The following is a 26,093-nucleotide window of genomic DNA, read 5'->3' as shown; positions in this document are numbered from 1 at the left end:
GGGCTAGGGAAGTGATTGTCCCTCTGTACTCAGCTCGGGTGAAGCTGCACCTTGAGTACTGTGTTCAGTTTTGGGCCCCTTGCTACAAAAAGGACATCGAGGTGCTTGAGAGAGTCCAGAGAAGGCCACCAAAGCTGGTGAGGGGTCTGGAGAACAAGTCCTACGAGGAGCGGCTGAGGGAGCTGGGCTTGTTCAGCCTGGAGAAGAGGAGGCTCAGGGGCGGCCTTATCACTCTTTATAAGTGCATTAAAGGAGGCTGTAGTGAGGTGGGGGTTGGTCTGTTCTCCCATTTGCCTGGTGACAGGATAAGGGGGAATGGGCTAAAGTTGCACCAGGGGTGTTTTAGGTTGGATGTTAGGAAGAACTTCTTTACTGAGAGGGTTGTGAGGCATTGAAATGGGCTGCCCAGGGAAGTGGTGGAGTCACCATCCCTGGAGGTCTTTAAAAGACGTTTAGATGTAGAGCTTAGGGATATGGTTTAGTGGAGGACTTGTTAGTGTTAGGTCAGAGGTTGGACTCGATGATCTTGAGGTCTCTTCCAACCTAGACAGTTCTGTGATTCTATGTATATTCTCTGATGTGGTTTGGGGCATGTCTCCATATTCTTGGGATGGAAATGTGAAATTTGTGCCAAAATTCAACAAGTAAACACGAAAATGTGTTTGGTATTTTCTAAGTGTTTCAACAGAAAAGTGAAACTTGTCCAAATTTTATAAAATAACAGTTTGACAAGAAGGTACCTGATGCTTTGTACCTTTAGCAGTCATTTGCCTCAGGAACAAACAGTTTTAAGGAACAGAAATGGGAATTTGTGAGCTAGGCACAGCCTAGTTTGCCTCTCAGTTATTTACTGTGGGATTCCCACATCCGTATCATTAATTTTCACTTGTCTTCAGTGTGTGTAAGTCATGTCACTGAAGTGAAGGGAGAAAATTTTCCTTGTTTGGGACAACTTGTTGAAGGAAGGAGGAAAATGAAAAAGTTAAGAAGTGGATTTCATTGGTTAGATATTGTTCACATCACAGTAAGATAATGATGAGTTAGGTTTTTGATGCCTTCAGGAAATAGCTACTCTGGACTGCCTTGGCAGTAGTCACTCCAGCTTCTGCTGGTATACAAAGTTTCTATGGCAGCCAGGCACAAAACCCCAAATCCACTTTGTAGTAATGATTTTGACATGGGGTACTTAACTCCAGGGTACACTGCCAGAATTATGAACCTGAACACTGACTAAAGCATAGCAGGGCAGATACTTTCTGTTAGTTTCCATACTGAGTCCCTGGAAAGTCAAAGTACTATTTACTACAAAGGAATGGTAGGGTGATTAATGCAGCACCCTGGGTGAAGTGTCAAAAAGTTCACTGGTTCTAATGTGGCCAGTTGTATTGATGTTCATATCACAAGTCTGTTCCTAGGCTGATGAAATTCAGAGGTTCAGAATTTGGTTCAGAGAAGAAAGATGGAAGCTTAGAAACAGAATTTTCTTTTATTTCAAGAGTTGTAGGCCTATTATTTCCTATGTAATTGTGCATAGGCCATGAATTTGTTATTCTTAAAGGTCAAGAAATACTCTGCTAGGAAAAAACAGGTCTGTCTGTCTGTTTCTCTCCAGTGACTATATTTACTCTTGCAACCACTTTTTCAGTGATGTAAGGAGAAAGGATTTCTGTTGGCATAGTAAGTTTGTAGACTTGTAATGTAGGTATGTAACTTGGTACATTTGCCTTTAGGCTTTCAAACTAATGCAGAAAAGCTTATAATATGAGACTTTTTACTCTGTAGTTGCATACTTTCGGAAGCCACAGTGACAAGTGCAATATTGTGGAGTTGCTAATGCTTACATCATAACTTCTTAAAACTTTGCAAAATCATAAACCTTTCTCATCTTTTGCATCTGTTCCTCTTTATCTGAAGATTTACTCATTTAGGAAACAAAAAGATTTGTTACATCTACAACAAACAATATTTTACTGCCCATCTTTCTGTTTCATACCAGAAATATTTTGATGAGTAGTAACTCTGTGCTGAAGATTCTTCTATGTTCATAACTGTTTAGAAACAGGGAGGGGCACAAGCAGCTGACATATGATGAAATAAAGAACTCAATTATGTTTTATGTATTTTTAAGTTGATTAACAATACAATATCTAAAATTGATTGCATATATGTAGAACTAGAATGTCAGTCCTAAAATAATAGGACCAAGCTATGTTTTCTTAATCTTGGTGTGCCTTTTGTGTTGGTGTATTGTGGATATTCCTATATCTATCAATCTTTAAGTATTTTTTTTTTTTAATTTTGCAACCCTCCATCATGCAGTATGTGGTGAATATGCATATACACGTGTTTTGTCCTTCAGATATAAATTGTTTTCAAAACTCTCAGTAATTCTGAAGAAATTTCTTAGGGGTGGGAGACTGCTCCTTATTTGTGCTTTACTAAAATCCAGGTAGGCAACACTCACAGCTTTTCCCTCATCTGCTAAACAGGTAATCTTGTCTTGAAGATAGAGTTAGTCAGGCAGAACAAGCCTAACCCATTCTGGCTGCATCTGATCATTTAGTTCTCCCATATGTGCTGTGTGATGACCAGCTCCATAACCTTCCACAGTACGGAGGTACCTGTAATTCAGGCCTGTAGTTCCCTTGTTCCTCCTTCCTGCCCTTCTTGTGGATTGGAGTCACGTTTGCTAACCTGGGACCTCCTCAGTTAGCCAGGGCAATGAAGGGCAACTAAAATGGTCAGGGAGCTGAAGCAGCTGTCAGAGAGAGGGAAGTTGAGGAAGTAAAGTTGTTTGAAAGCTAACGACTCAACTCTTCATGTCTCAAAAATGATATGGGCGGTTATAGAGGGCATGGAAGCAGGTTCTTAGAGAGGTTAAAGGACGAGAGGTAAAAGGTACAAGCTGCAGTGAGGGAAATGTTCTTTGGAAATGTGGGACTACCTTTGCAGCAAGAGTGGGTAAGCACAGGACAAGTATGCCCAGAAAAACATTTGATTCTTCTGTCTTAGAAGAAAACCTCAAAACTTGCCTGGAGAAGGCACTGAGAAACCTCCTCTAAAGTAAGTCCTGTTTTGAACAGGGATCAGAGCTGATGATGCCCAATGATCCCTTCCAACCTGCTTTTATTTGATAATGATATGCACTGGCATCTCTTTCAGGCTCCTTGCTGAAGTAGGACACATTGTGATAGAGAGCATTTGGCTTTTTGGTGTAGATATTTTGTTTTCTTCACTGCGCTTTGTTTGTGTTCCAGAAAGTACAACAGAAGTGCTGTCATTTGCTTTCCATTAGGAAATGCAAATTAATGTTAATAAATGAATTATTTGCTTGTCTTTTTTTTTTGTTGTTGTTGTTGCTGTTTTGTTTTGTTTTGCTCTTTTGTTTGTTTTCTTGCTAATTTACCAGTGCATTATCCCGTTCATGATGTTGACCAAATAGATAGGCACTAGATTGCTACCGTGCTTCGTAGATGGCCCAGAGTTGAACTTTGGATTTTTCTCTTCACTAAGAAAAAGTAAATTCACATTAAATGAAACATTTTTAACAGAGAATTTAAAATGGGATACCTTCAATTTTCTCTGCATTTTCTTATGTGAAAAGGTTCCTTATTTAGGGATGAAAAAGAATAAGAAATGTATAGACTGCCAAAGTGCCTTTGCATTTGAAGCACATACTTGAGAGAGAGAGAGAGAGATTTGGTTTTGAAACCTATTTTTGCAAGCTAGAGTTCTTAGCTGAGAAAGACTGTGCAATAATTTGCAGTAATGTGACACCACTATTCTGTTGTACTTGTCAATTGGAATACAAACAAGTGAAGGGTGATTTAAAATTTGCAGGAGAGTTATACTTTAAAAGTAATTTCTTTTGGAACTGTATGCATCTAAAATTTGTTTAAACTTATTAATTTGCAAGGATTTGTCCTGAAAGGTTTCTGGCATTCTTCCTTGTGGATAAAATTCTGGGTGGTCTTGGGAAACAGATCAAAACCTTAACAGTGTAGTTTTGACTGGGGAAAGCATGCTTGTATAATGAAAGTCTACTTTGAACAGTCATGAATAAGTGATTGGACATTAGAAAATAAAAGTCATTGCTTATATGAATGCTTAAAAATAATTTTGTTCAGAGACCAAAGGATTCAAAGAACACTGGAGATAGCTTATAGTTTCAATTATAGCTTTTGTAGCTTTGGAGAAGATAATTTTTCTTTTTCCACAGAAACTAAGTGACCAATCAAATGCAGACAGCTGAACTCTACTAAAGATCATAAATCCTGTTCTGCCAAACAAAACTGAAAGTCCATCTAGTCCTACCAGTGAGTCTTAGGGCCTACTAGTGAGCTTTTAGGGAAAGACAGGGTGTGATTATACTGATTCATTATAATGAGTCTTTCCAGTGTGTGTATGTTGTATGAAACAGGCCAGAATCAAGACATTCCTAGTTTCACTAATGAGCGATCCTCTTTTTAACTTCAGTAACAGTGTAACCCTTTCTGCATTACTTGTGGAATGTAGTAACAAATACCTGATTATATCTGCTGCTGAATCTCCCTCAGTGAGGACTGGTCATTTAACTTCCTGTTTATTTTTTTCTCTTTTAACTGCTTCTTAAACCAAAAGATTACTTTCCTATCCTTCAAGTGTGATATCTCACCATCTCTAACAGCATTTGTTTAAGGATTTTTCTCAAAGTGCATCCAAGTGTACTACTATAAAAGCTGTGTCATTCTTCTTAATGTAGTTAATGATTTTTTTTAGAGGTTTGGTAGATTTGTGAGCTAGGACACCTCTTACAAAAGCCACTTTCTCTTTGCTTTACAGGACTACAGCATACAACAGGAAAAAACACCTGCTGAAAACTATCGTGGAAGCAGGGATTAGTAAAGAAATGACACTAAGGAATGAATCTTCCAATTCTACTATATGCAATAGGCCCTTTGTGCAGGATGGGTTGTGTCCTTTTCTGTAATGTCAATAATTGTCATTTGAACTGAAACCAATAATGTAGACTTAGGCATTGCTGTATCAAGCATTTCAGCACTCATCTTTTTTGATGTTTGTCAGGTTTGTTACAGGGACAACTTAAACACAGCATATTGAGCCAGATATCCTAAACATATCAAGCCCCTCTTGTTGCAAGTGCCGCACTTTGCATTGCATAATATAAAACAGCAAGATTCAGAAGTGCTGAGTACACAGCAGAGAAGAGACTAAACTTTAGATTTCTGTTTTTTTGTGTTTTTTTTTTTTTTTTTTTTTTTTGTAAACTTTAGGTCTCTGTTTTTCAAGTGAGTGCTGTAATCTCCAAATAAGGAAGTGGAGGGAATATCTCTTTTCCTCTTTTTTTTTTTTTTTAATTTCTGCTAAAGTGATTTTGAGTGTGAAAGACTATTCTTATGCTGTTTAGACTATCATCCAGAAAAGGGAAATTCCTAGTCTCTACTGAATCTTTACTGTTGAAAAGTGATTTTGAAGTACTGGTCCAGTAGAAGTTTTATGATTTCAGCAAATAGTATGGGAACTATCCATCTCTCAAACATCCCATCATCTGACTGTCAGTGTTTCTGCTCTGCTGGAAAGGTGGGATGTGGTTTTACATCATGGAAAGAGTTGTCAACGTTTATTGTTGCATGAAACTGCAGGAAGTCTATTCTGTGGCCTTATTTATTAAGAGTCTTGTGGATTTTTATATTTTACTACTGCCACTGCACCCAGTTGGAAAATATTGTGATGAAGTTTTCTCATTCTTAAAGCAAAATTGAGTTACCAGTAAATAATGTGATCAGTCATGAAACCCAGCTATTTGTTCAGCAAATTATTTTTTTTAATAGTTTGCAAGGCATTCACTTTTAACAGTTTTTTACATCTGAGCTATTAGATGCAAACAGGATGAGGAAGGTCTGAATTATAGAAGTTAAAGCTTTCAAGTAGAGAGTATTCTTACATTAAAATATATATAGACACTGAAAATATTGATTGTCATGGAGAAAGCATAGAATTATTCTTCAGTTCTCATAAATGTAAAATATTTCTTGACTTAAAATTTCATGGCATTTATTTTGCAGATTTCTTTAACAAATTGTTTAGAAAGGAAGAGGTTCTTTCTGTCCTGCATTTGTAAATATAATTTTCTAAGTAATAATTTGTAAATAGTGACACTATTCTTGTTGTAAGGAACGTTTAATTCATGTTAAAAAGATTCATCCCTTTAGTTTTACACATTATATGAACTCTAGGACTCAGAGCAGAACACAGAAATTATGGGAACTGGTCAGACATGCTCTCTGTGAAATGCTGTTGCAATGTTTTGCCCAGACACCAGAGCACCAGAGCATAGGCTTTCTACTACTTCCATGGAGCTAAATCTTAATATAATTAGAGCCCACACCTAGGATTTGTGAGACTCATGTGAAGGCTGATTTGGGCGAGAAATAACCTCTCTCCCCCTTACCCCCACACATCCACCCTCCAATTCCAAAGGATATAGAGCATTTGGAACAAATAACCAACAATAAGATACCAGAACATATGAGCTAAAATGTCAGTGCTTTGGTTCTTCCATTCATTTTGTATCTCTTTGCAGTGACAATCATATGCATGTTAGAGGAAAAAAGGTTTTCCTTTTTTTTTTTTCTTTTCATAGTAAATCAGAAACAGAATGGGCAGACATTTAAAAATGCATCTTCTGTCCTGTCATCTTGTTCCTAACACCCCAGATTTTTCAAGCAATTCAACTTTGATGCTTATTTGACAGTGTTCTGTAATGTCCAGTATTTTCCTCAGGAGATATAAAAAGTGTTACAAAAAAAGGTGTTACAAAAGGAAGTGGGTTGATATTTGCTGTAGTCAATAAACTTGGATTATTTTTTTTATAAAAATAGAATTATGATAGGAATTGAAATGTGGGAATGGGCCTTCATCATCCAGTGGCACTGCTGATGAAGACAGCTGGGAGTAATTGGTAGTGCAGTTTGGAGTTGTGCTATTGCCTGAAGTCTCTTCAGTTAGAGGGTCTCATTGCTTAACAGTGAAATAAGAATAATCTCATTCCTTTCCTTTTCCTCTTCAGAAGTCAAAACCAAAGTGTAGATTTCTCTCCTTTCCTATATTTGGGCAGATAAGAGGAAAGAAAAGACAGGGTGGACATTCATGTCTATGGATTTTAAAAGGGCCAGCAGAGGATAAGGAATAGGAAATGGCTTTCATGAAAATGTGGAATTAATCACTTAAATTGTGTCCATTCAATACCAAAACCAAGTATTTAATGAATGAAATGAAAGCTGAGAATGCAAAATATTCAGAACTTGGCTAGAGAAAGACTAGTAGATAATTATACTAACAGAAGCCTAACAAAAGATGTATACTTAAACGGATAACAGTGATAGTAATATTTTTGTGGCCTTTCCTTTTCTTGTTTTTCTGCCAGGTACTGGAACGAACCAGCACTGTCTGGTGCTGTACATGAGCTGGAGGGGTTAAGGAGGCAGCATTTCAGACTTGTATAACGCACACCATGTTTACGTGGGCTATTAGGTGTCTGAAGCGTCTTTAGAGTGTGATCTGTTTGGGCAGGGACATGTTACACAGCAGGTAAATGCTGCCAAACATAACATGGTGTACCCATACAATACTACGTAAGATAATATACAAGGAATTCACTTAGCAAGGAAATTAGAGAACTGAACAGCTTGGTGTGGTGGGAAAGCATGTCCTTTGCAAGGACATTGTCCTTAAAAACAGTCTGTAGTAATGGGTGAAGATCAAAAGACTTGGAGTTCATTTTAGTTCAGATAGCAACAGTATCTAAATTAATTATGTCTACAAATATGGACTGGAAATGTGGTAAAGCAGATTGTTAGATATTGTTAGATATCTGGTACTTCCTGTGTTTAATTTTTTTTAGAAATTACACTTCTGCATTACTTCACAATGAAGGAAGCATTTGGAAGAACCAACCTAGTATGTACTGCAGTATAGCTAAAATGTTAATACTAACGAGTGAAATGTTACAGTTAGTCTCATAAAGTAAAACATGTTTTTATGAATCATCTTGCATATTGAGACCACTGTCATTATCAAGTATTGACTGATTATGAGAATGCAGCATTGTGTCCTGAAAGGCTTCGGTGGAACTGTGCTATTTGCTTGATTTGTTCTTTTAACATGTTGCAGAAACTTCAGGTTGTCAGAAGTCCCATTTTCTCAAAATGCTCTTAACATGAAGTCTCCTAGGGCATGAGGTATTTCTTGTTAGTTTCAAGCTGGACATTCGTACACATCTTAAGAATAAGACAATATGTGATTTCATGCAAGGAAGGTGCCTGCTGATGGCATGTGATGTCATGTACTTTCTTCGTTCAGTTCAGAATTTATTGTGTCAGAAGTAATCCAGTGCTCACCAGGGATGGGAAACTGTGTATAGAGACCAAATGACACAATATCATTTCAGGAAATAATTTTTTTCCAAGAATTTTGTTTATTAGTAGTTTTGTTATTTGAGATACGCAGAGGCCAAGCTGCTGCTACATGTATGTCTAGAGCTCTTGATGCAGAGATAAGTAGTTCTTGTCTTTTCACGTATATGTCTTTTTATGAGGCAGTCCTAGAAAGGAAATACTTTTTTTGTTTGTTTGTTTGTTTGAGATACTATTTATTCTGTCATAAACTTTAAATTATCTGTGTCTGTTTTCTGAGGTCAGTGAGGCAGAACCTCAACACAATGGAATATAAGAAGTTGCACACAGAGTGTAGAAACATGAAATTGTTAAATTTTGGCACACTGCAAATATCTATTTCAGACTTACTCACTGCATAACTTCCTTTGCACAACATTCTAATTATCTACAATCACCCCCCAAAAGTTGATTTTCTGTTTGCAAGCAGATCAGATATTTTAGCAGACATACAAAATAACTGAGGTAACATTTGATCTTGCAATTCTTGTGTTTACTCCTGCAGAGCTTAGTACGTTAACAGGTGGAAAGGTGTATGTTTTCTAGGGGGAAAACCAGTGAACTTCAACCAAACTGTAGACGTTAGACATTTACAATACCATATTTTTTCAGTCTTCACTTGGTTGAAGAACCACTGTGTGACTTCAGTAGCTCTTATGTAAATATTAGTCATATCTTTAAATAACTATTTATGTCACTTTCCTCTCGTGCTTGCCAGATTACCCTGTAAAAATTCCAGTGTTTTAAATCTATGCACCTCAGAAGTAAGAAACTTTATATAAAGAGCTGTTTTCTTGGACTAATAGTTGAATTTGTTGCTTTGCCAGAAGATAATTCTATTTCATCTTAATGCTTGAATTTTGATTTGTGTTGTTTCTCTGAAATCACTAATCAAGACTCCTTCCTCAGCCTAGGAAATCTCCAAGTAGTCTGTATCAACAGGAGTCCCAATTCTCTGACTGATTGAAAGGTTAGTGCTAAACACAGGGCTGTACAGAACAGAGATGAAGACCTTTTGATCTGAGAATCTCATTACTTCCAAGGAAGGAAATTAAAACATGGATCAATTTCCTAATCTTAGCCAGCTGCATTTTTGTGTTTTGTTTTGATTTAAGATTAACATTATCTAATCACAACTTTTTGCCCTGAATTTGCTTCCTTCCTCTCAGGAATCTACATATATTGTACCTCCAGAGAGCTTTATTCATGCTTTTCCTGACTCAGTGTTGCACTGACAGAACTCCATTGCAGTCAGTGGTGGAATACATGTACAAACCAACTTAATATCAGAATCCCCCACAACAACTTTCTCCCTAGTTTGAATACACATAGAACAGAATCATGGGATTTTGAAACATTTTTTTTCTCTTCCTTGGGAAAATTTTTTAAAACATATTGTGGCTAATTCATAAGGCTTTTCTATTGTTTTATATTGCAGGAAGACATTTTTAAGTAATGAGTCCAGTCTCTTGAACAAGTGTTTTTTGATTGTACTGTGTGCTTGGCTACCTTTCTGTGTCCCTTGTAATGTTTAAACCCATTGATGTGTCAGCCAAATTTACAGATACAGATCTCAAAGGTAATTAGGTTCTGGCAGGTTTTGTGATAAAGGTGTTTGGATGAAGGAGAAAATTGTTACACATATCTTGGTGTAGGAGAAGCTGGCAAGAAAATATTGGTCTGCAGAGGATGTGTAAGGATTTTGTGTTTGTGCCTCAGCGCTGAGGAAGCATTAGTGCTGTACTGCTGCAGAACCCAGGGATGGGTTTTGTTTGGTGTTGTGTGCTGGGAGGGAGTGCTCCTCCAATTTAACCTTTGAAGCAATGAGAGATATTCATTCACATCTTCACACAAAAATTAGCTGCCTTTTTCATAATATGCTGTAAGTAAATCAGAAGCTATGTGCAGGATTTGCTGGATTAAATTCTGTAGCCCAAATTAGTCTGGGTTCCAGGGTTAGATAATCAGAATGATTTCTTCAGGAAAAGAAACACTTTCTGTTACGGATTCATTTATTATTTGAAGAGGATGAAAATTCAGTTTAGTTCATTTTATTAAGCACTGCTGGGAAACAGAAATGTAATCTCTTTAATTTATCATGCTAGTTGTCTTAACAGTGGTATGTTACTGCAATACTTACTATATATGGTTTTTCTAAGCTGTTCTCTTGTATTACTAATATTTGAAACAGCACGGATTGGAACTGGTGAATTTTAGTAGGTCCAGGGTAAGTTAAATAAATATAAAAATGAGAAACATCAGAATGTGTTTTTTTTTTTTTTTTTTTTTTTTTTCTGTTCTTGTAAAAGCTTCAGTGCTCTTGAAAAGGAATATGGCATTATCAAATGAATGAATTCTGTCTTTTGACTACTTCTCTGTTTGATAATCTGGTAATTTATCACCAAGAGGGTGGTCAGGCACTGGGACAGGCTCCACATATCAGTGGTCATGGTACCGAGTCTGATGGAGTTCAAGAAGCCTTTGGACAACGCCCTCAGACATGAAGTCTGATTTTTGGGTGGTCCTGTGTGGAGCCAGTAATTGGACACAATGATCCTTATGAGTCCTTTCCAACTGAGAATATTCTGTGATTCTATGGTTTTGTCTCTACTTGTGATCTTTTATTTGCAACCAGGGTACACCTATGTCAAAAAATAAGTACTTTTGAAAGTTATTCGCAATTCACATAGGTTCAAATTGAATTAACCAAAGAGTAGTTAGATGTCAACTTGAAATTTTCACATTTCCACTATTTTAACAACATATGATCAGCAAGTTCACACGCATCATCTCAAGGAGAATATATTGTAGGAATGCCAGTATTTTTCATTTCTGGATGAAAGAAAACAGTCTTTGTATGCAGCTTCAATCCTATTGCTTGTGGGGCTACCTAGACCTAGTAATGATGTAAAAACAACAGAACTGGAACTGAGGTTTATTCAAATAAGCTCAGGAATTGCCTCGAGACAACTGTAATTTCAGAATCCTGTTAGCCACAAAGGAGTGTGATAAGCAACCCCTTATGTCAATTTTTTTGGCATAGAACGACTAGCTGATTAAAAGAATAGAGAAATGGGGTGACAGTTAATCAGGTGTATCAAAGTCTGAATGAATGGTGGTAGGCTGTAGAAACCTATTTCATCTCTTGATACTCAGATTTCCGAGGTTATAGATAAGGAGGTACTGAATAATGATGTTTATAAAATTTGATGAATAAAATTTAAGCAATTAAATAATTATGTTTTTACTTGGACAGTTAATGTAGGCTGTATTTAGGAACATGAACGTTGACCTGGCTGTATGAGTTGAGGCTAAGACTAGGTAACTGGTTGACCATGATTTTCTTATATATTGCTGTAACAGAGAGAGACACTTCATCTTTGGTTGTACAGTCAGGGGAAGCCTGAAGAGCAAAGAGAAGGTATTACCTTGCTAAACAGTCATCTGAAGGCTCAGACTGCTGCTGACAACTTGGTTTTAGTTCTGCTGTTAACACAGAATTTCAAAAAAGATCTGAAAGATTTATCTAATGATATAAAACATACTAAAATATTAGTATTATATAATTATATAATATTAGTATAGTGATTGAGGAAATGCAATCAGTTCATCCTCCTAGAATAAAAGAACAAAATTTAATTGCTTTGACCTCACTAATGGCTTCTCTGTCATTCTAGCTATTCACATAAAGAAAGAATAACTTACATGAAGAAGCTACATGATTATTACTGCTCATGAGCATGAGCAGTGAAATGATTACTGTTCTTATCTAGGAGAGGAAGTCAGGCTTATGTAAATAAGCATGCTTTCAGATGAAGAAACCTGAGATGTGAACAAAGTGTGCTTTCAAGAAAAAAGCTGTCCAAAACAAATTCCCCATCTATGTGTTTGTTGTTTTTTTTTTTTTTTTTTTGTGTGTGTGTGTGTGTGTGATTTTTTATTTTTTTTTATAATGAGTGATGATTTTTAGGTTGGCTACAATGTGTTGATATGTTAAGAGCATAAACAGCCCATGAGTCTTATCTTACTTAATCTTTCTGAGAAATTCTCCCCCTTCACACACACACACATCCCCCTCCCCAAAAGAAGGAATGAATTTTCTCAAGTGCATTTCTCACCCAATGTATCCCACACTGTGTAGGGATCTCCTAGGAACATCCTTCAACCATCTGCTTCAATATCATGTGGTCTAATCAGTTACTGGAGTTATTTTGTATATTTGCAACTTCAAAATACTACCAGGATTTTTTATAAGAGATATTTGGTTTGAGAATGTTGTAGCTGAGCACCAACACTGAACTTCTTTGAAAATATAGCTTCCAGTTACTCAGTGATGGTGCTAGTCCAGGCTCCTTTTCAAAGAAAATCTTTTATACCAACTTTGCTATTGTTAGCTCATTGCCAATACTTATGCTAAATAAATATATGGGACAAAATATGAAAGAATTCAGAGTAGTTGGTCAGTCTTGTTCTTTGAAAGGCAAATGGAAAATTTACTTCCATGACTCTTTATGGCATCAGAAACATTACCCAAAATCATCAATATACGTGTGAGACAGTTCCATGCTAGGCAGCAGCTAAAAATACTGCGCACAAAGGGACTAATCACACAAGTGATTATAAATCTGTCTGCATGAAAGTATTTCCTCCCTTCCTTCCCCAGATAATACTTCTAATTTTCATTCAGCTTGTGAGTCAACTCCAGATCATTACTAGCAAAATTTCTTTGTAATTTTTTAGTTCAGAAGAAATTTCTGAGAAAACAGTTAACTTCAGGGAGACAGTAGCAGCAGCAGATGATCCTTTTGGTCCTTTGGCAAACGGAATCTAGGGCAAAGGGGGGTTAGAATGACAGAGGCTTCCAGAAGGCATTCACCAACCATCTTTGGTTCCTTCTTGGAGAAGTGGTTGTGAATCTCAAAATTTTCAGGCTATGTGGATGCTTTTTAGTGATCTTGAGGACTGTATTTCTATTTAAATGATACATATTGCAGAAAATTAGGGAAATTAATTTTTCAAAGGAACCTAGCATCCCCTTCCCCTCCCCCCCCCCCTTTTTTTTTTAAGAAACAGAAACTTATCCCTCTATTTGTGAGGTGTAAGCATGGAGAAAAATTACATGTGTGCTTAACATTGAACTTAGAACTTGATAGCACTGCTTTCACGTTGAAAGTGAAGCTTCTGCTCAATCTTTCAAACAAGGTTTCAGTGATCGTTTACATTAGCAGGAAGCAATGTTCTACTTGCAAGTCTGCAGTCTTATTTTGTTTCTAGCAAGACCAAAGATTTTAACACTGCATACATTTTCTATGAAGATGAAAAAGAAATGTTAATGTGTATAAATCCCCACTTGCATAAATAGACCAGTAGAATTGGTTTATGGGAGGCATTTTAGTTCGTAATTAGAGGGGTTCTCTGTCTCTTTCAGGTCTCTTCATCCTGCAAAAGAAATAAATAATTATTTATTTATTATTATTTTTTTAAGTGTAGTACTTTTATTCCATTCCCATATAGGCCTGATATTGAATGCTTTAATAAAAGTGACAACTCTCTCTCCTCCCCTTATTTTTTTAAACCTATTCTGGGTTTGTAAATGTGGGAAAGAATACAAATACACCTCACTCTTGCACTTGCACACAGTTCTCTAAAACTATTACTGATAGCAATGGGTAGTAAAGAAAACAAAACAAAACAAAAACAAAAACAAACAAAAAAAAAAAGAGGAAAACAAGAAACCATAAATGATAAAAAAACACTGTTTCAAATGGAGATCATTAATTCAAGCTGTAATCCAAACATTTTTGCCGTGTGTCAAATAATAGTTTCTGTTCAGAGTGGAAACCAACTAAGAGAGAAAGAAAGGCTGACAGTTGATTATATCTAGGGATGTTACACTGACAGTTTTCACTTCTCTCTTCCCCCTGACAACTAGAAGTGCTGGAAATCTGAGTTTTGGAAGCTGCAAATATGTGTACTGGTATATTTATACAAGTATATGCTCACTTTCAGTTGGCTCCTGCAGGAATCAACCCTTTGGTGTTTGCCAAAGTTGTCTGATGTTTACATATAGTTGGATGCTCAAACATAAAATTTAACAAAAGATAGGAAGATCAATTGCAAATTGTTTCATTTTGTGAAGAAGAAAACAAAGCCCTTGTGATTCTCTTCTCTCTCTCTCTCTCTCTTTTTTTAACTTATTATTATTATTATTATTATTATTATTATTATTATTATTATTATTATTATTATTATTATTATTATTATTTTAATTATTTTTAAATGGGTAATCCATTAAGTTTTATAAAAGACCTGACTGTGAGGTCTTGTTTTCAATCAAACCTTTGCTAAAAGTTTTGTTGCCAATTACAGTCTGGATGGTGATTTTTCCTGGTATTTTTACAGTTGTATTTCTTAGCCTTTCTTTGCTTACTGCTAGCTAGTATACTGTTTACTGTTGCTGCTATTATCATAGGTGAATTAATAATGATGGAAAAACAAACAAACAAACAAACAAACAAAAAAACCCCCACCTTACTACAGACAATGGGTGCAGATTAAATAGGTTCAGGAAGCAATACTCAATAAAAGCTTACGGTAAGTGGTTTATGCACAACCAGGATGGTATTAATTCACTAGTTTAATGCTTTAATGTGCAAAAATTTATCTTCAACTTAATTTATTGTTCCTATCCAGATATCCAGACTATGACCAGGTACCCTTTCGTATCAATAGAACAATGCATTACTAAATCTGAATAATGAGAGACTGCAGAATAAGCAAAATTCGTTTATCTTTAGACTGCAGTGTCCAATTCTAAATATTTGAGTTATAAAATTTTCTTGCTCTTTTAATCTTTCTTAATTTTCTTCCAAAGTGTTCTTTCACTTGGAAATTGAAGCCAACCCAGCTTTAAAAACGCACTTAACTTTTGTCTCTTTCTTTGGTGGTTCTTACAATACTGCTACAACAGCAGTAGCGTATACATTTTATGTACCATTCAGCCAGTTGTCAGCTTCTACTTAGTTTTAAAGGTAATTTGTTGATGTTCAGTTTCTCTTGTATCCAAAATATGCAAACAAAGCTGTCATAGGTGATTGTGAGCTAATTTTAGAAACATCCCTGTGTTCATCAGTAATTATTTTTAATAACAGAGATATGAAATAACATACCTCAAACAGGGGAGCTGTGTTTTGCACTACTTGTACAAAGCTACTTGTAGTTCAGCAAAACTTAATAAACAGTAGCCTTTCTGGTACTGAGAGATTGACTGCTTTAAGTGTTTGGGCTTGTCTTTGGTTCCATTTTAAAGAATGTTCAACACCAACGATCCAACAGAATTTGAAATTCAGATAACTTCTCAGTAAAACTTAAAATGTTTTTTGTTAATCAACAGCTTCTACTAGAACTATATATAGCCTGGCAATAGAAGCTTCCTGTACCCATTGTGGTCAACTATAAAACCTCTTTTTTTTTTTTTTTTTTTTCTTTTCTGTTTTATGATTTCTCATTTTGTTCTTTAGAAACAAACAAACACACCCTATTCATTAAGTCAAATTAGATGATGACTATGTCAAAAAAAAAAAAAAAGATGAAAATGAATACAAACATGGTTCTAGTAAAACACAGTGACTCCAAAATACATTGTATTATTTTGCAAAAAAAAATGCAAAGTTTTTTGCAAAATTTACATCATACTGCAAAATTGTCCATTCAATTTATGGGCTTACACATAGCATGGAAAAGAAGCAAGTACATAATTGCATATTCCTATGTATTCTGTAAGGAGGGAAATCCATATTTCAGGGGCACTGTACAAGTGATTAGAGATATAACATATGCTATTTTCAGTGATACAAACTTCCTATTCATGTAATGTAACTTAAACACCTTAAAGTGCCTAAATAACTCTTGATAAAAACTGCCTTCAGATAGCACTATACACCCCTAAGTGGGTGTCCTTGTTACTTTCCAATACTGAATACTTGTTTTATTTCCATTCCTATGTTCCTCTATTTTCTGTGAAGAAACAGCTATACATCTTTCTATAGAAAATTTTGTAGCTTGTTTTGCCCAGCAAATGAGGAAGGATCCGGGGTGTGAAATTGAGGTCAGCATAAAACATAAATTCTTAGTAAAATAAGAGCTTCATTATTTCTCTCAGCACTTGTTAAATAAATAATTCCTGTCTTCACCACTGGATATTTGGGAAATGCTTTCAGTATTTATTGCTCCAAACCAGACCACTTTTCTTAGAAAGCATTCAAAGGGAATAATAATCTAGGTTATGGGTGAAGAAGCAAGTATGTATCTATATTTGGCCCTTACAATCACAAAATATTTTGTTGTCTTTTTTTTTTTTTTTTTTTTTTTTTTCCCCACAAGTCTGGAGATTTAGAGCCTCCAAAATAGAAGCTTTTCTGAAATAATCAGTTTTATGTGTTACATGTAACAACTCAAAATAAAATTTATTTATATATCTAAAAAATGGCAATTGCTACTTGTGGTATTACCTATTTCTTATCAGGCAAAGATTTGTTGCTTTATAATACTGTACCCATTCAGCTGGCACTTGTGCATGTTTCTTTGGCACTTCCATGATGAGAAAATGACTTTTACCCAGTTAAATTACTGTGTGAAGTAAAAAAGGAACATGCAAGACCTCTCCAGATAATTTTGTTCCTCTCCAGTATACCTTTTTGAAGAACACAGATTAATAATTTAATGTTGATATTGTGCTTGTTATGCATTTTCTATTGGCCTTTCAATGCAGGATTAAGTTGGATTTCCAGTCAAAAGTAATTTGATAGATTTTTAAAAGGCTAATAGATTTTTTGATATTCTAAACCGCTTAGACACAGGTTTTGAGTGGATTTGCCAGATAATTTTTCCACTTTTTTATGCACAGTTTCTCTCCATGATCATAATAAGGCTTGTTTTTTTTTTTTTTGTTTAATGAAACAAGTATAGTCACCTACTTCTGTTGTATCCAATACTCCTTATCTTTTTTTTTTTTTCACCTGTATTCTTTTTCTCTGTCCATACCACACCATCTAGAAGCAGAGATCTGTTAAAAAAAAATCAAAAAAAAAAATCAGTTTGAAGTAAGGCAACTGCAGGATAGGGATTTTGAACATAAACAATACTTTTTCTGTCACTTTTGCTGTTCCTTCTTACACCATGTTTAGAGAGAGCATAATGTGCTATTCGTATTTTAATTAAGGATGAATTCTGGAATGTATTTGTTGCTTGTATTTCATTAAAAAAAAAATAAAAATCCATGCCAATAACTGATATTGTTAACATGTGTTTGTGCTGTTTTGCATTTCCCCTCTTTGTTCCTTGATTTAGTCTGTAATGACTGTATATTTGTTTTGTTTTCTTTCCTTTTCTTCTCATGTTAGTAAGTCCTATCTTTCCTTTCTGAGAACCACCTACTGCTCATGCCGTGCAGCTTATTCTCACAATGTTTCTTGGGTTAGCTTCTTACTGGTAAGTGAGAATTCTATAAACTTCCACTCTAGCTTTGGAAGAAAATAAAACTATACTTCTAGCATACATCCAAGTTGCAGAGAAGGTTTTAAAATATGACCCTGTCTGCTTGTAACAATGAAGCTGCCTTCCTGGCAAAATCCCATTATAACGTTTCATATTTAAACTACTTCAGTGGTATGCTGTTGGCGATAACAGAAGATGCTTTTTAAAATGTAAACTTAGAAAGTGTGGGCAACATTTAATAATTCTTTTTTGGAATTCCTGGTAGTGGAACTCAACAACAGAAAAATAAAAGTTTGGAATCTGGTACATAAAACAGTTTGGTATGCAGTGTTACTATCTGTGGCTTTCCCTAGCTTAAATAAGAGATAGGGAAGAAATTTTATTTCATTTTTAAAGAGAATGTAAGTTAAAATCTTGATGACAGCTAGGAATGTATTGGAAAAAGTGTTAAAAAAATGAATTTGCAGTAACCAACCTGTTATGTTCAAAACACAAAATAATTTATTTCAATACTAAATGCATTTTAGAACAATACTTTTTAAGAGCTCTAAAGGTATTAGCAAACATCAGGATGTAACCCACTGAGTATTAATAGAGAAAGATAAATTCTTTGATGTATTCTTCTATGTTCCTTAAAAGCAAGACATATGTTTTTCTTTGCAGTACCTCTAACAATTAACAGCAGAGAGCAATTAAAAATCATTTATTTCTACAGAGTAACACCTTGCCTGTATCTAAATGAGATAGGTGTGAAACAGAAGATGCCTTGCAGGAATTTGATGCCTGCTTGATGATTTTTTACACGTAGTTAGCCTCTGCTCTGTCCAGAAACAACAGTATCTATACTAAAAAGAAAATATATCTAGACACTTAGAAAAGTTACAACTGTTACAAATTGGTATTAAAATTTACTGAATTTTAGAATGGTAAGTTTAGAGTTCCTCCTGGCCTCAGTAAAAGTCCCCTTTCAATAAATAAATAAATAAATCACAACTGAGTGACGGTAAGTGAGATTAACTTGGTCAAGACATTCAGTAGCAGTCATTTGACTTCAAAAGTTCAGTACATTCAAAGACTGAAACTGTTTTCTTTCTCCTAGATTCCTTGTTGATGCTTAGTCTCATCAATGGAAATGTTTATTATAAAGACAGGGGAGAGTGCATTCTGCATGCTGACAGTTAGCAATACTCTTTCACAATAGTGTAATTGTTTAATTAATTAGGAGAGTGCTCAGATGATCAGAGAAGTGGAAGTGGATAAAGTGACAGCGTTGGAAATAAAGCAAGTTGAAGCAATCAAGAATCTCTGGAAGGACCCAGGAATTCAAGAGTGTTATGACCGACGGAGGGAGTACCAGCTCTCAGACTCTGCTAAATAGTAAGTACACTACCTAATGACAATTAGACTTAATGTAGTTAATAAAGAGAGAGGTTTACTCTGATTTTATTATCTGTACCTGTGTCTCTGCTGGCCTGTGATAAACAGAAGATTTTAAGCAGAAGTGATGAAACAAACTAATCTGAGGTTTTCTGAGAATGCCAGAACTATTATCCCTCCCAATTCTGAGGTCAGTGCAGCTGGTACATAACTGAGTTTCCCATGGGAGAAATCACGAAAAACAGCTGTACTAAATACATTGACAACAAGTGGGCAGGTCAGAAAGCTCATAATTACACGAAAAATATTAGGGTATAAATAAGAATGAGAATTTTATAAATAAAAACTTCTCCCCTATTTTTTCCTGGAATTATGAAAAATTATTGCTTTAAGAAAACAGAAAAAATAAATGTATGTTTCTGCAAGGTTGAAAAGCAGCAAAGTTATATTTCAGCAAGGAACATTCATATGGGGCATTTACGGTAAACTTTGATTCAAAATGGTTACACTTGGGCAATCTGCTCTCGTGTGTTAAACCTTATTCCTAACAGATGTCTGTCTGCTTTGTTTTTAAATAATTAGAGAAGGGTGCTACTTGGCAGTCTGTCTATTCTAGCCTCATTTTCTAAGAAATTAATCAAAATTGAAAACTAGTTTTACTTTAAATTTCATTAAATCTTTATTTTACTGTTAATTGCAGTTAAGATCTCAATTAAGCATCTCAATAGCATTTTGTTACTTTGCTGGACACTTTTCTCATTCTAAAGAGAAAACTTAGAAAAATACTAACATTTCTTTAGTGTGAGCATTTTTTATTTTGGTGCTCAAATGTGAGAGATGACTGGGCAGCAAGAAGAGAGTACACTGACATTTGCCTTCTGTCACCAAAGAGAAAGAGGGAGAATTAGTGCTCACATAAAGGAAGGTTTGTGCTACAAACACGTGGAATGATTTGGAATACAATTTACAGTTTTTATAGGCCATGGTAGCACTCAGGATGATCTAATGTTGCTTTCTAGTGGTGGGAAGATAGATTGCAGACAGGGATACCAGGCATCAGTTCTTTGTGTCTGACTTGCTCACATGCCACTCATTTATTTAGGCACAGGAATGTCTTCCTAGAATTTAATTCCAGCTGTGTGTGAAAAGCACAAGAGCCTTGTGAAACTAGGGAGGGCAATTACGACCCCAGCAGAAGAGAAACTAAATGCATCAACTTTTACATTAAAATATGTAAGATGGAAGCATTCATGTTTGCAGTGCTTTTCATTAATTATTCTTCTGAATTTTGTCCAGCACACTTTCACATTCACGTGAAATATTAGCATCACAGATAAAATGCTAGGGGATAGGAAGAATGTTGTTTAGCATTATAGCTAGGATTGATATATGTGTTCAAATCTTAATGATCATATTTACTTTGAGGTAGAAACAAAGATTATACAAATAAAGTTAATCATTTTGGGTATAGGCCAATTGTCCATAGAATATTCAAGCATTCTCTCTTTTAACTAGTATTATTCTGTCTGAAACATACACACAACAGTCAGGTAAGTAAAGGTTTGTGTTTTATGCCAGCAACAATTGCTCTTATGCCACACACCAGTGAATTTTTGTTCAGCTGCTTTTGTGGCAACATTTCTTTGATCACTGATCAGTCTGGTTTTGCATCTTTATGATTAATTTATAGAAGTGCATTAATCTTGTTTATGTTGTATACCTAACTTTTCAGTTATTTTACTGACATCGATCGTATCGCTATGCCCTCATTTGTGCCAACTCAGCAAGATATTCTTAGAGTCAGAGTGCCAACTACAGGAATTATTGAGTATCCTTTTGATTTAGAAAATATTATATTTAGGTAAGACTGTCTGTCAAATGATTCGGTATACAATTATGAAAGTAGTTGCTGAAACTTTACTTCCAAGGTCTTTTAAGCTTTTGTATGCAATTGGTATTGTATTTTCAGCACTTGATCCAAATCACTATGCATTTTGAACTATTACTTTAATCAAAAAGTCTGGAATGAGGGGGGTGGTACTTGTAATAAGATATGAGCGTAATTCATACCTGAATGTATTTAATTTTTATCATTGAATAGAGATGTGACTACACTGTTTTTGGGGGGAGCAAGAGGGATTTTGGAGTGTATGTGGATACAAAATGGACCATGTTTTGGTATTTTTATTGAAATTTATTTAAACCTATTTAATTTTCTACCAACACAGAATAAAACAGCATTGTGTTTGTATTGTGCCTAACATGGCATGTATGCTTTATGTACTTACAGTGAAGTGCAGTGAAATTTGTGGCACTTCAGCAAGAATTTAAATATTAAACAGAACAGATAATATTAAGATAGACCTTCATGGTTCAAGCATAACTTAAGTAGGTGCGCTATTATAAGGGCTTTAGATATATTTAAAGTATGTTATGGAAACGACTAAAATGTTGACTGTATTTTTCTTTAACAGGATGGTGGATGTAGGTGGCCAAAGGTCAGAAAGAAGGAAGTGGATTCATTGTTTTGAAAGTGTTACTTCCATCATTTTCTTAGTTGCATTAAGTGAATACGATCAAGTCTTGGCAGAATGTGACAATGAGGTAAGGAGTGGGGATATCTAAATTATGTACAGAAAAAGGTGTGTGCCTTTGTAAGAAAGACAGCATTTACATGTCTTTCATAAAAGCATTTGAAAATATTAGAACTACACTTGTGACTGCTCGATCAGCTTCCTGGGTTGTATTAAATTAACAGCCTACCTGAAAAAAAGAGGAAACTAATTTAAAAACATGATTTAAACCATGCCTCAGGATGTATAAAAATTAATATTAACAATATCTCTGAACAAGTAAAACTACCTCAATCATCTGTAATCAGCTGTGGGTTTTATTTATTTATTTAAGACCCTGACTCTTCAGAATTAACCTGTACCCAAATTACGGAGAATAGAGACAAAGTAATTTGAAATTTACCTCCTTGCTAAGGTTAAGGAATGTTAGTTGGGTTCTTCTGTCTGTTTTAGAATGCCATCATCATCATCATCAGTGGCCAGATGTGGCAGAAAAGGATGCAAAAAAAGAAAATACTAGACAATTTGGGAGAAAAGCACATAGATGGAATTGCATTATTTTTGATAATAGTTGCTTTCCATCTTGAAAGTTAGAGGATTACTTAAAATGTTGTCCAGATACTCTTAATACCATTTGATCTCTAAAGTGCCAAAGCCCTTATCAGATAGTTTTCTCAAGATCTGTTTGAACTGTGAAAAGCAAACCTAACTTCACTTGCTGCAGTGTCACAACATGTATTGTAGTTTAGAATGAGTCTTCAAAGTTTTCTGTCATTTTTTTGATGAACGAACATAGGTAACTGTAAGTAATATTTTTACTTCTACTGTCTCAGATATTCTGTTATGTTCATTTTGGACATTAGTCTATGTGGTAAATATAGGTAAATGCTTATAGGTAAATATTTCCATCACAAATTTATGTTCAGAAATGTCAACCAGCAATCTCCAATTGTGTTGTTCTTGATATTTTTCTTGAAATGAACAACATGACCAGACTTTATTACTAATATAGAGGAATACCTATGCTCTTGTTCTTTAGCTATGTTACAATGCAGAATCAAATGATATCCTGAGTGGGAAGGTACCCACAATGATCATCGAGTCCAACTCCTGGTTCCACACAAAACCACAAAAAAATCAGACCATGTGTCTGAGAGCGTTGCCCAAACACTTCTTGAACTCTGGCAGGCTCAGTGCCATGACCGCTGCCCTGAGGAGCCTGTCCCAGTGCCCAACCACCCTCTGGGTGAAGAACCTTTTCCTGATACCCAGTCCGAACTTCCCCTTGTCAGCTCCATGACAACCCCATGCCATTTCCTCCCCTCTGCGTCCTATCACTGTCCCCAGAGAGAAACCATCAAGATCACAGATCAGATACAGCCTGCTTCAATACTCACTTGTAAAGTCATGAAAGGCTTTCATTTAGCAGTTCATAACTGCTCACCAATTCACACAAAAACTCAAAAAAAAAAAAAAAAAAAAATATCAAGGCTTACCTTGATTTCATGCTCTTCATGGGTGGGGATCCAAAACCCAGTAAACAAATACTAATAATAAACCAGTGAATTGCAGTTGCACTTTATAAAGGTTGTATGTACACAGACACACATATATACTGTAAAATAGCTTTAAAAAAAAAAAAAAACACCTTTATGATCTCTGGCTGATGTGATTTGTATATGCTACTCTTCAGAGAGTGTAACTTCAAATTCATTTTTGTTCCTACAGAATCGAATGGAAGAAAGCAAGGCCTTATTTAAAACTATCATTACATATCCCTGGTTTCTGAATTCTTCAGTGATTTTATTTTTAAATAAAAAAGATCTTCTAGAAGAGAAAATCATGTATTCTGATCTAATTAGTTACTTTCCAGAATACACGGGTAAGCATTTATTCCAGACTATGTTCACAAACATAAAAGCATAAGCACAAACATAAAATTAAATCATCTTTTCCTCATTAAATGTAGCAGGGAAAGTGGAATTATGCAGTATACTTCATATCTTTGTTTTTCTACCCTATCATTTTGAATACAATCTTAAATTACTCAGTTTTACAGTTGCTTTTTAATTCTTTTTTGTGTTAACTGAACCACTGCTGATGGGTTCTTAAGACATTTCTTGCAGCCATTCCGTTACCATTTGTATGGCACTGTCATTATTAAGTTATCAGATGCACCTTTTCCACCTATATTCAATTTCAAGAGAAAAGATATGGGGGGAACCTGGGTAATAGGGTTATTAATCCAACTCTTTATATAGTAAAAATCCACAGTATAATTTTACATTTATTATAACTAAAGTTCAAAGTTAAAAAACAGTCTGAATAACTTTCCTTAACAAACATTACTGATAATTAAAGTACCCAAAAGAATGAAGAAAATAACCACAGACATACTCCATAACTTAATACAGTATTATATTCTACAAGACATCCTTCAACTAATTCAGAAAGGAGTGGCAATGATTTCACAGCTACAGAGGAAGCGCAGGTCCCCTTCTTGGCTAAAGAGAGACCTGTTTACTACATGTGTTTTATAAAATTTCTCTCATGGTTTTTAGGAAAATACAATAGTGTAGCAAACTATGAAAATGGGCTGGGTAATTTCAGTTGCATAGGGTATTACAATAAATTTCTTTGAACTGTAATATTTACTTTCAAAAAAAAAAACACGTTATAGTAAACAGTGTTACAGCATCTTTTGCCCCACTAACATGTGAATAAGAAAATTCCAAAAAGGGGAGTATGCCTTTATAGCATTTACAGCATATTTAAACATGAAGTTAGGCTGTTCATATACTGTCATATTTCTTTCCTGACCTACATAGTTTTCAACTGTTTAAAAGCACCAATTGTGTTTCTGACTAGGACCTAAACAAGATGTCAAAGCTGCCAGAGACTTCATTTTGAAGCTGTATCAGGATCAGAACCCTGACAAGGAGAAAGTAATTTACTCCCACTTCACTTGTGCCACAGACACAGAAAATATTCGTTTTGTCTTTGCTGCTGTCAAGGACACGATCCTGCAACTCAACCTGAGGGAGTTCAATCTGGTTTAAATTAAAAACGTGCTTGTATGAGTGTGATTTACTCATAGCACAGCCTGTACTGATTTAAAAAAAAAAAAAAAAAAAAAAAGGTGTCTTTTAAATACCATTTACAGAAATGAGAAGAGGGTTTTATATTTACTGAAGTATGGATTAGGAGAACTTTAAGGACTGAGTTTCAACATCTACTTCATAAACTATACATTTAAAAATCTCTTTTCATATTTTCCATACTAGCTCTGCCTGTGAGTTAATTTGTGACAGCTGTGGGAATTAAGAACATTTACAAGAATGTTTGTAACTACATTACTGCCCAGGTGGTATTTTCCTAACTTTTTTTTTTTTTTTTTTTAACTTACCATTTTCAATCATATACAAAACTTCAAATCAGTGATGCCTTCAGTGATGCCTTAAAAATGACAAGTTAGTGTTGTTTTAAAGTGCTAGATATTTTTTAATTCTTGTTCTGAACGCAACGTGGCATGTTCTAGGAAGCATTACAAAAGATTAATTATTGTGGATTTTTTCATATTGTGGATTTTTTCATATTACTGCATTTCTGTTCAAATGTTTAACAATAATAGTATACCATTCACAGTTAAAGAATGACAGACTTGGATCTGGCAGGTAAGCCATGGAGTTTGCTCTTTTCTTATGAGAAAAAGTTTTCTTAAGCAGCAAGACATTTAGTAAATGTTCTCAGGATTCACTGCCACAGGAACTGGAAGGTTATCCACACAGCTGCCTGTGGATAATCTAGTCCTTAAATTCCTCCAAGTCAGTAAAGTAACTTGCATTATTAACTTGCTTTTTACACTTTTCATTTTCCCATTATTGAGTTCCACACGTAGTTTTGCATGGATTAGAAACCAGTAAAACCTCTCCTCCAAAAGACTTCCAGCCATTACATGATCTCCGCACTGTCCATCTACAAACTTCTCCAGTTATGATGCCAGGATCACTAATACTCAGTCAATTCTTATTCATCTGATTAAAAATTCTCAGACCAGCAGTGTCTGAAGACGTTAGGCAGACCAACCCCAGCAAAGGGGGTTTTTGAAAACCCTTTTTACCCATTCCAAAACCTCATGGTAGTAATTGGCATTTAATTAACTGACCTAGTAACACCAATAAAGGGATTGTTTTAG

At 35.2% G+C, this 26,093-nt stretch overlaps 1 protein-coding gene across 1 annotated transcript in view; it reads left to right on the top strand.

Moving 5' to 3' along the window:
* LOC311221078 (guanine nucleotide-binding protein subunit alpha-14) overlaps positions 1-24,957 on the top strand; it is a gene marked incomplete at both ends in the record, with an annotated part of 72,937 nt that extends 47,980 nt beyond the window's left edge. The window contains 5 exons of the mRNA XM_084304839.1: positions 19,171-19,325; positions 21,058-21,186; positions 21,800-21,929; positions 23,627-23,780; positions 24,767-24,957. Coding sequence (XP_084160965.1) covers positions 19,171-19,325; positions 21,058-21,186; positions 21,800-21,929; positions 23,627-23,780; positions 24,767-24,957 — 759 coding nt within the window. The remainder of the gene's footprint in view (positions 1-19,170; positions 19,326-21,057; positions 21,187-21,799; positions 21,930-23,626; positions 23,781-24,766) is intronic.
* Between the last annotated feature and the right edge of the window lie 1,136 nt (positions 24,958-26,093).

The sequence above is a fragment of the Netta rufina genome (assembly GCF_964035555.1).
Source record: "Netta rufina genome assembly, chromosome: Z".
Taxonomy (NCBI): domain Eukaryota; kingdom Metazoa; phylum Chordata; class Aves; order Anseriformes; family Anatidae; genus Netta; species Netta rufina.
This window is presented reverse-complemented; position numbering and strand designations above follow the sequence as displayed.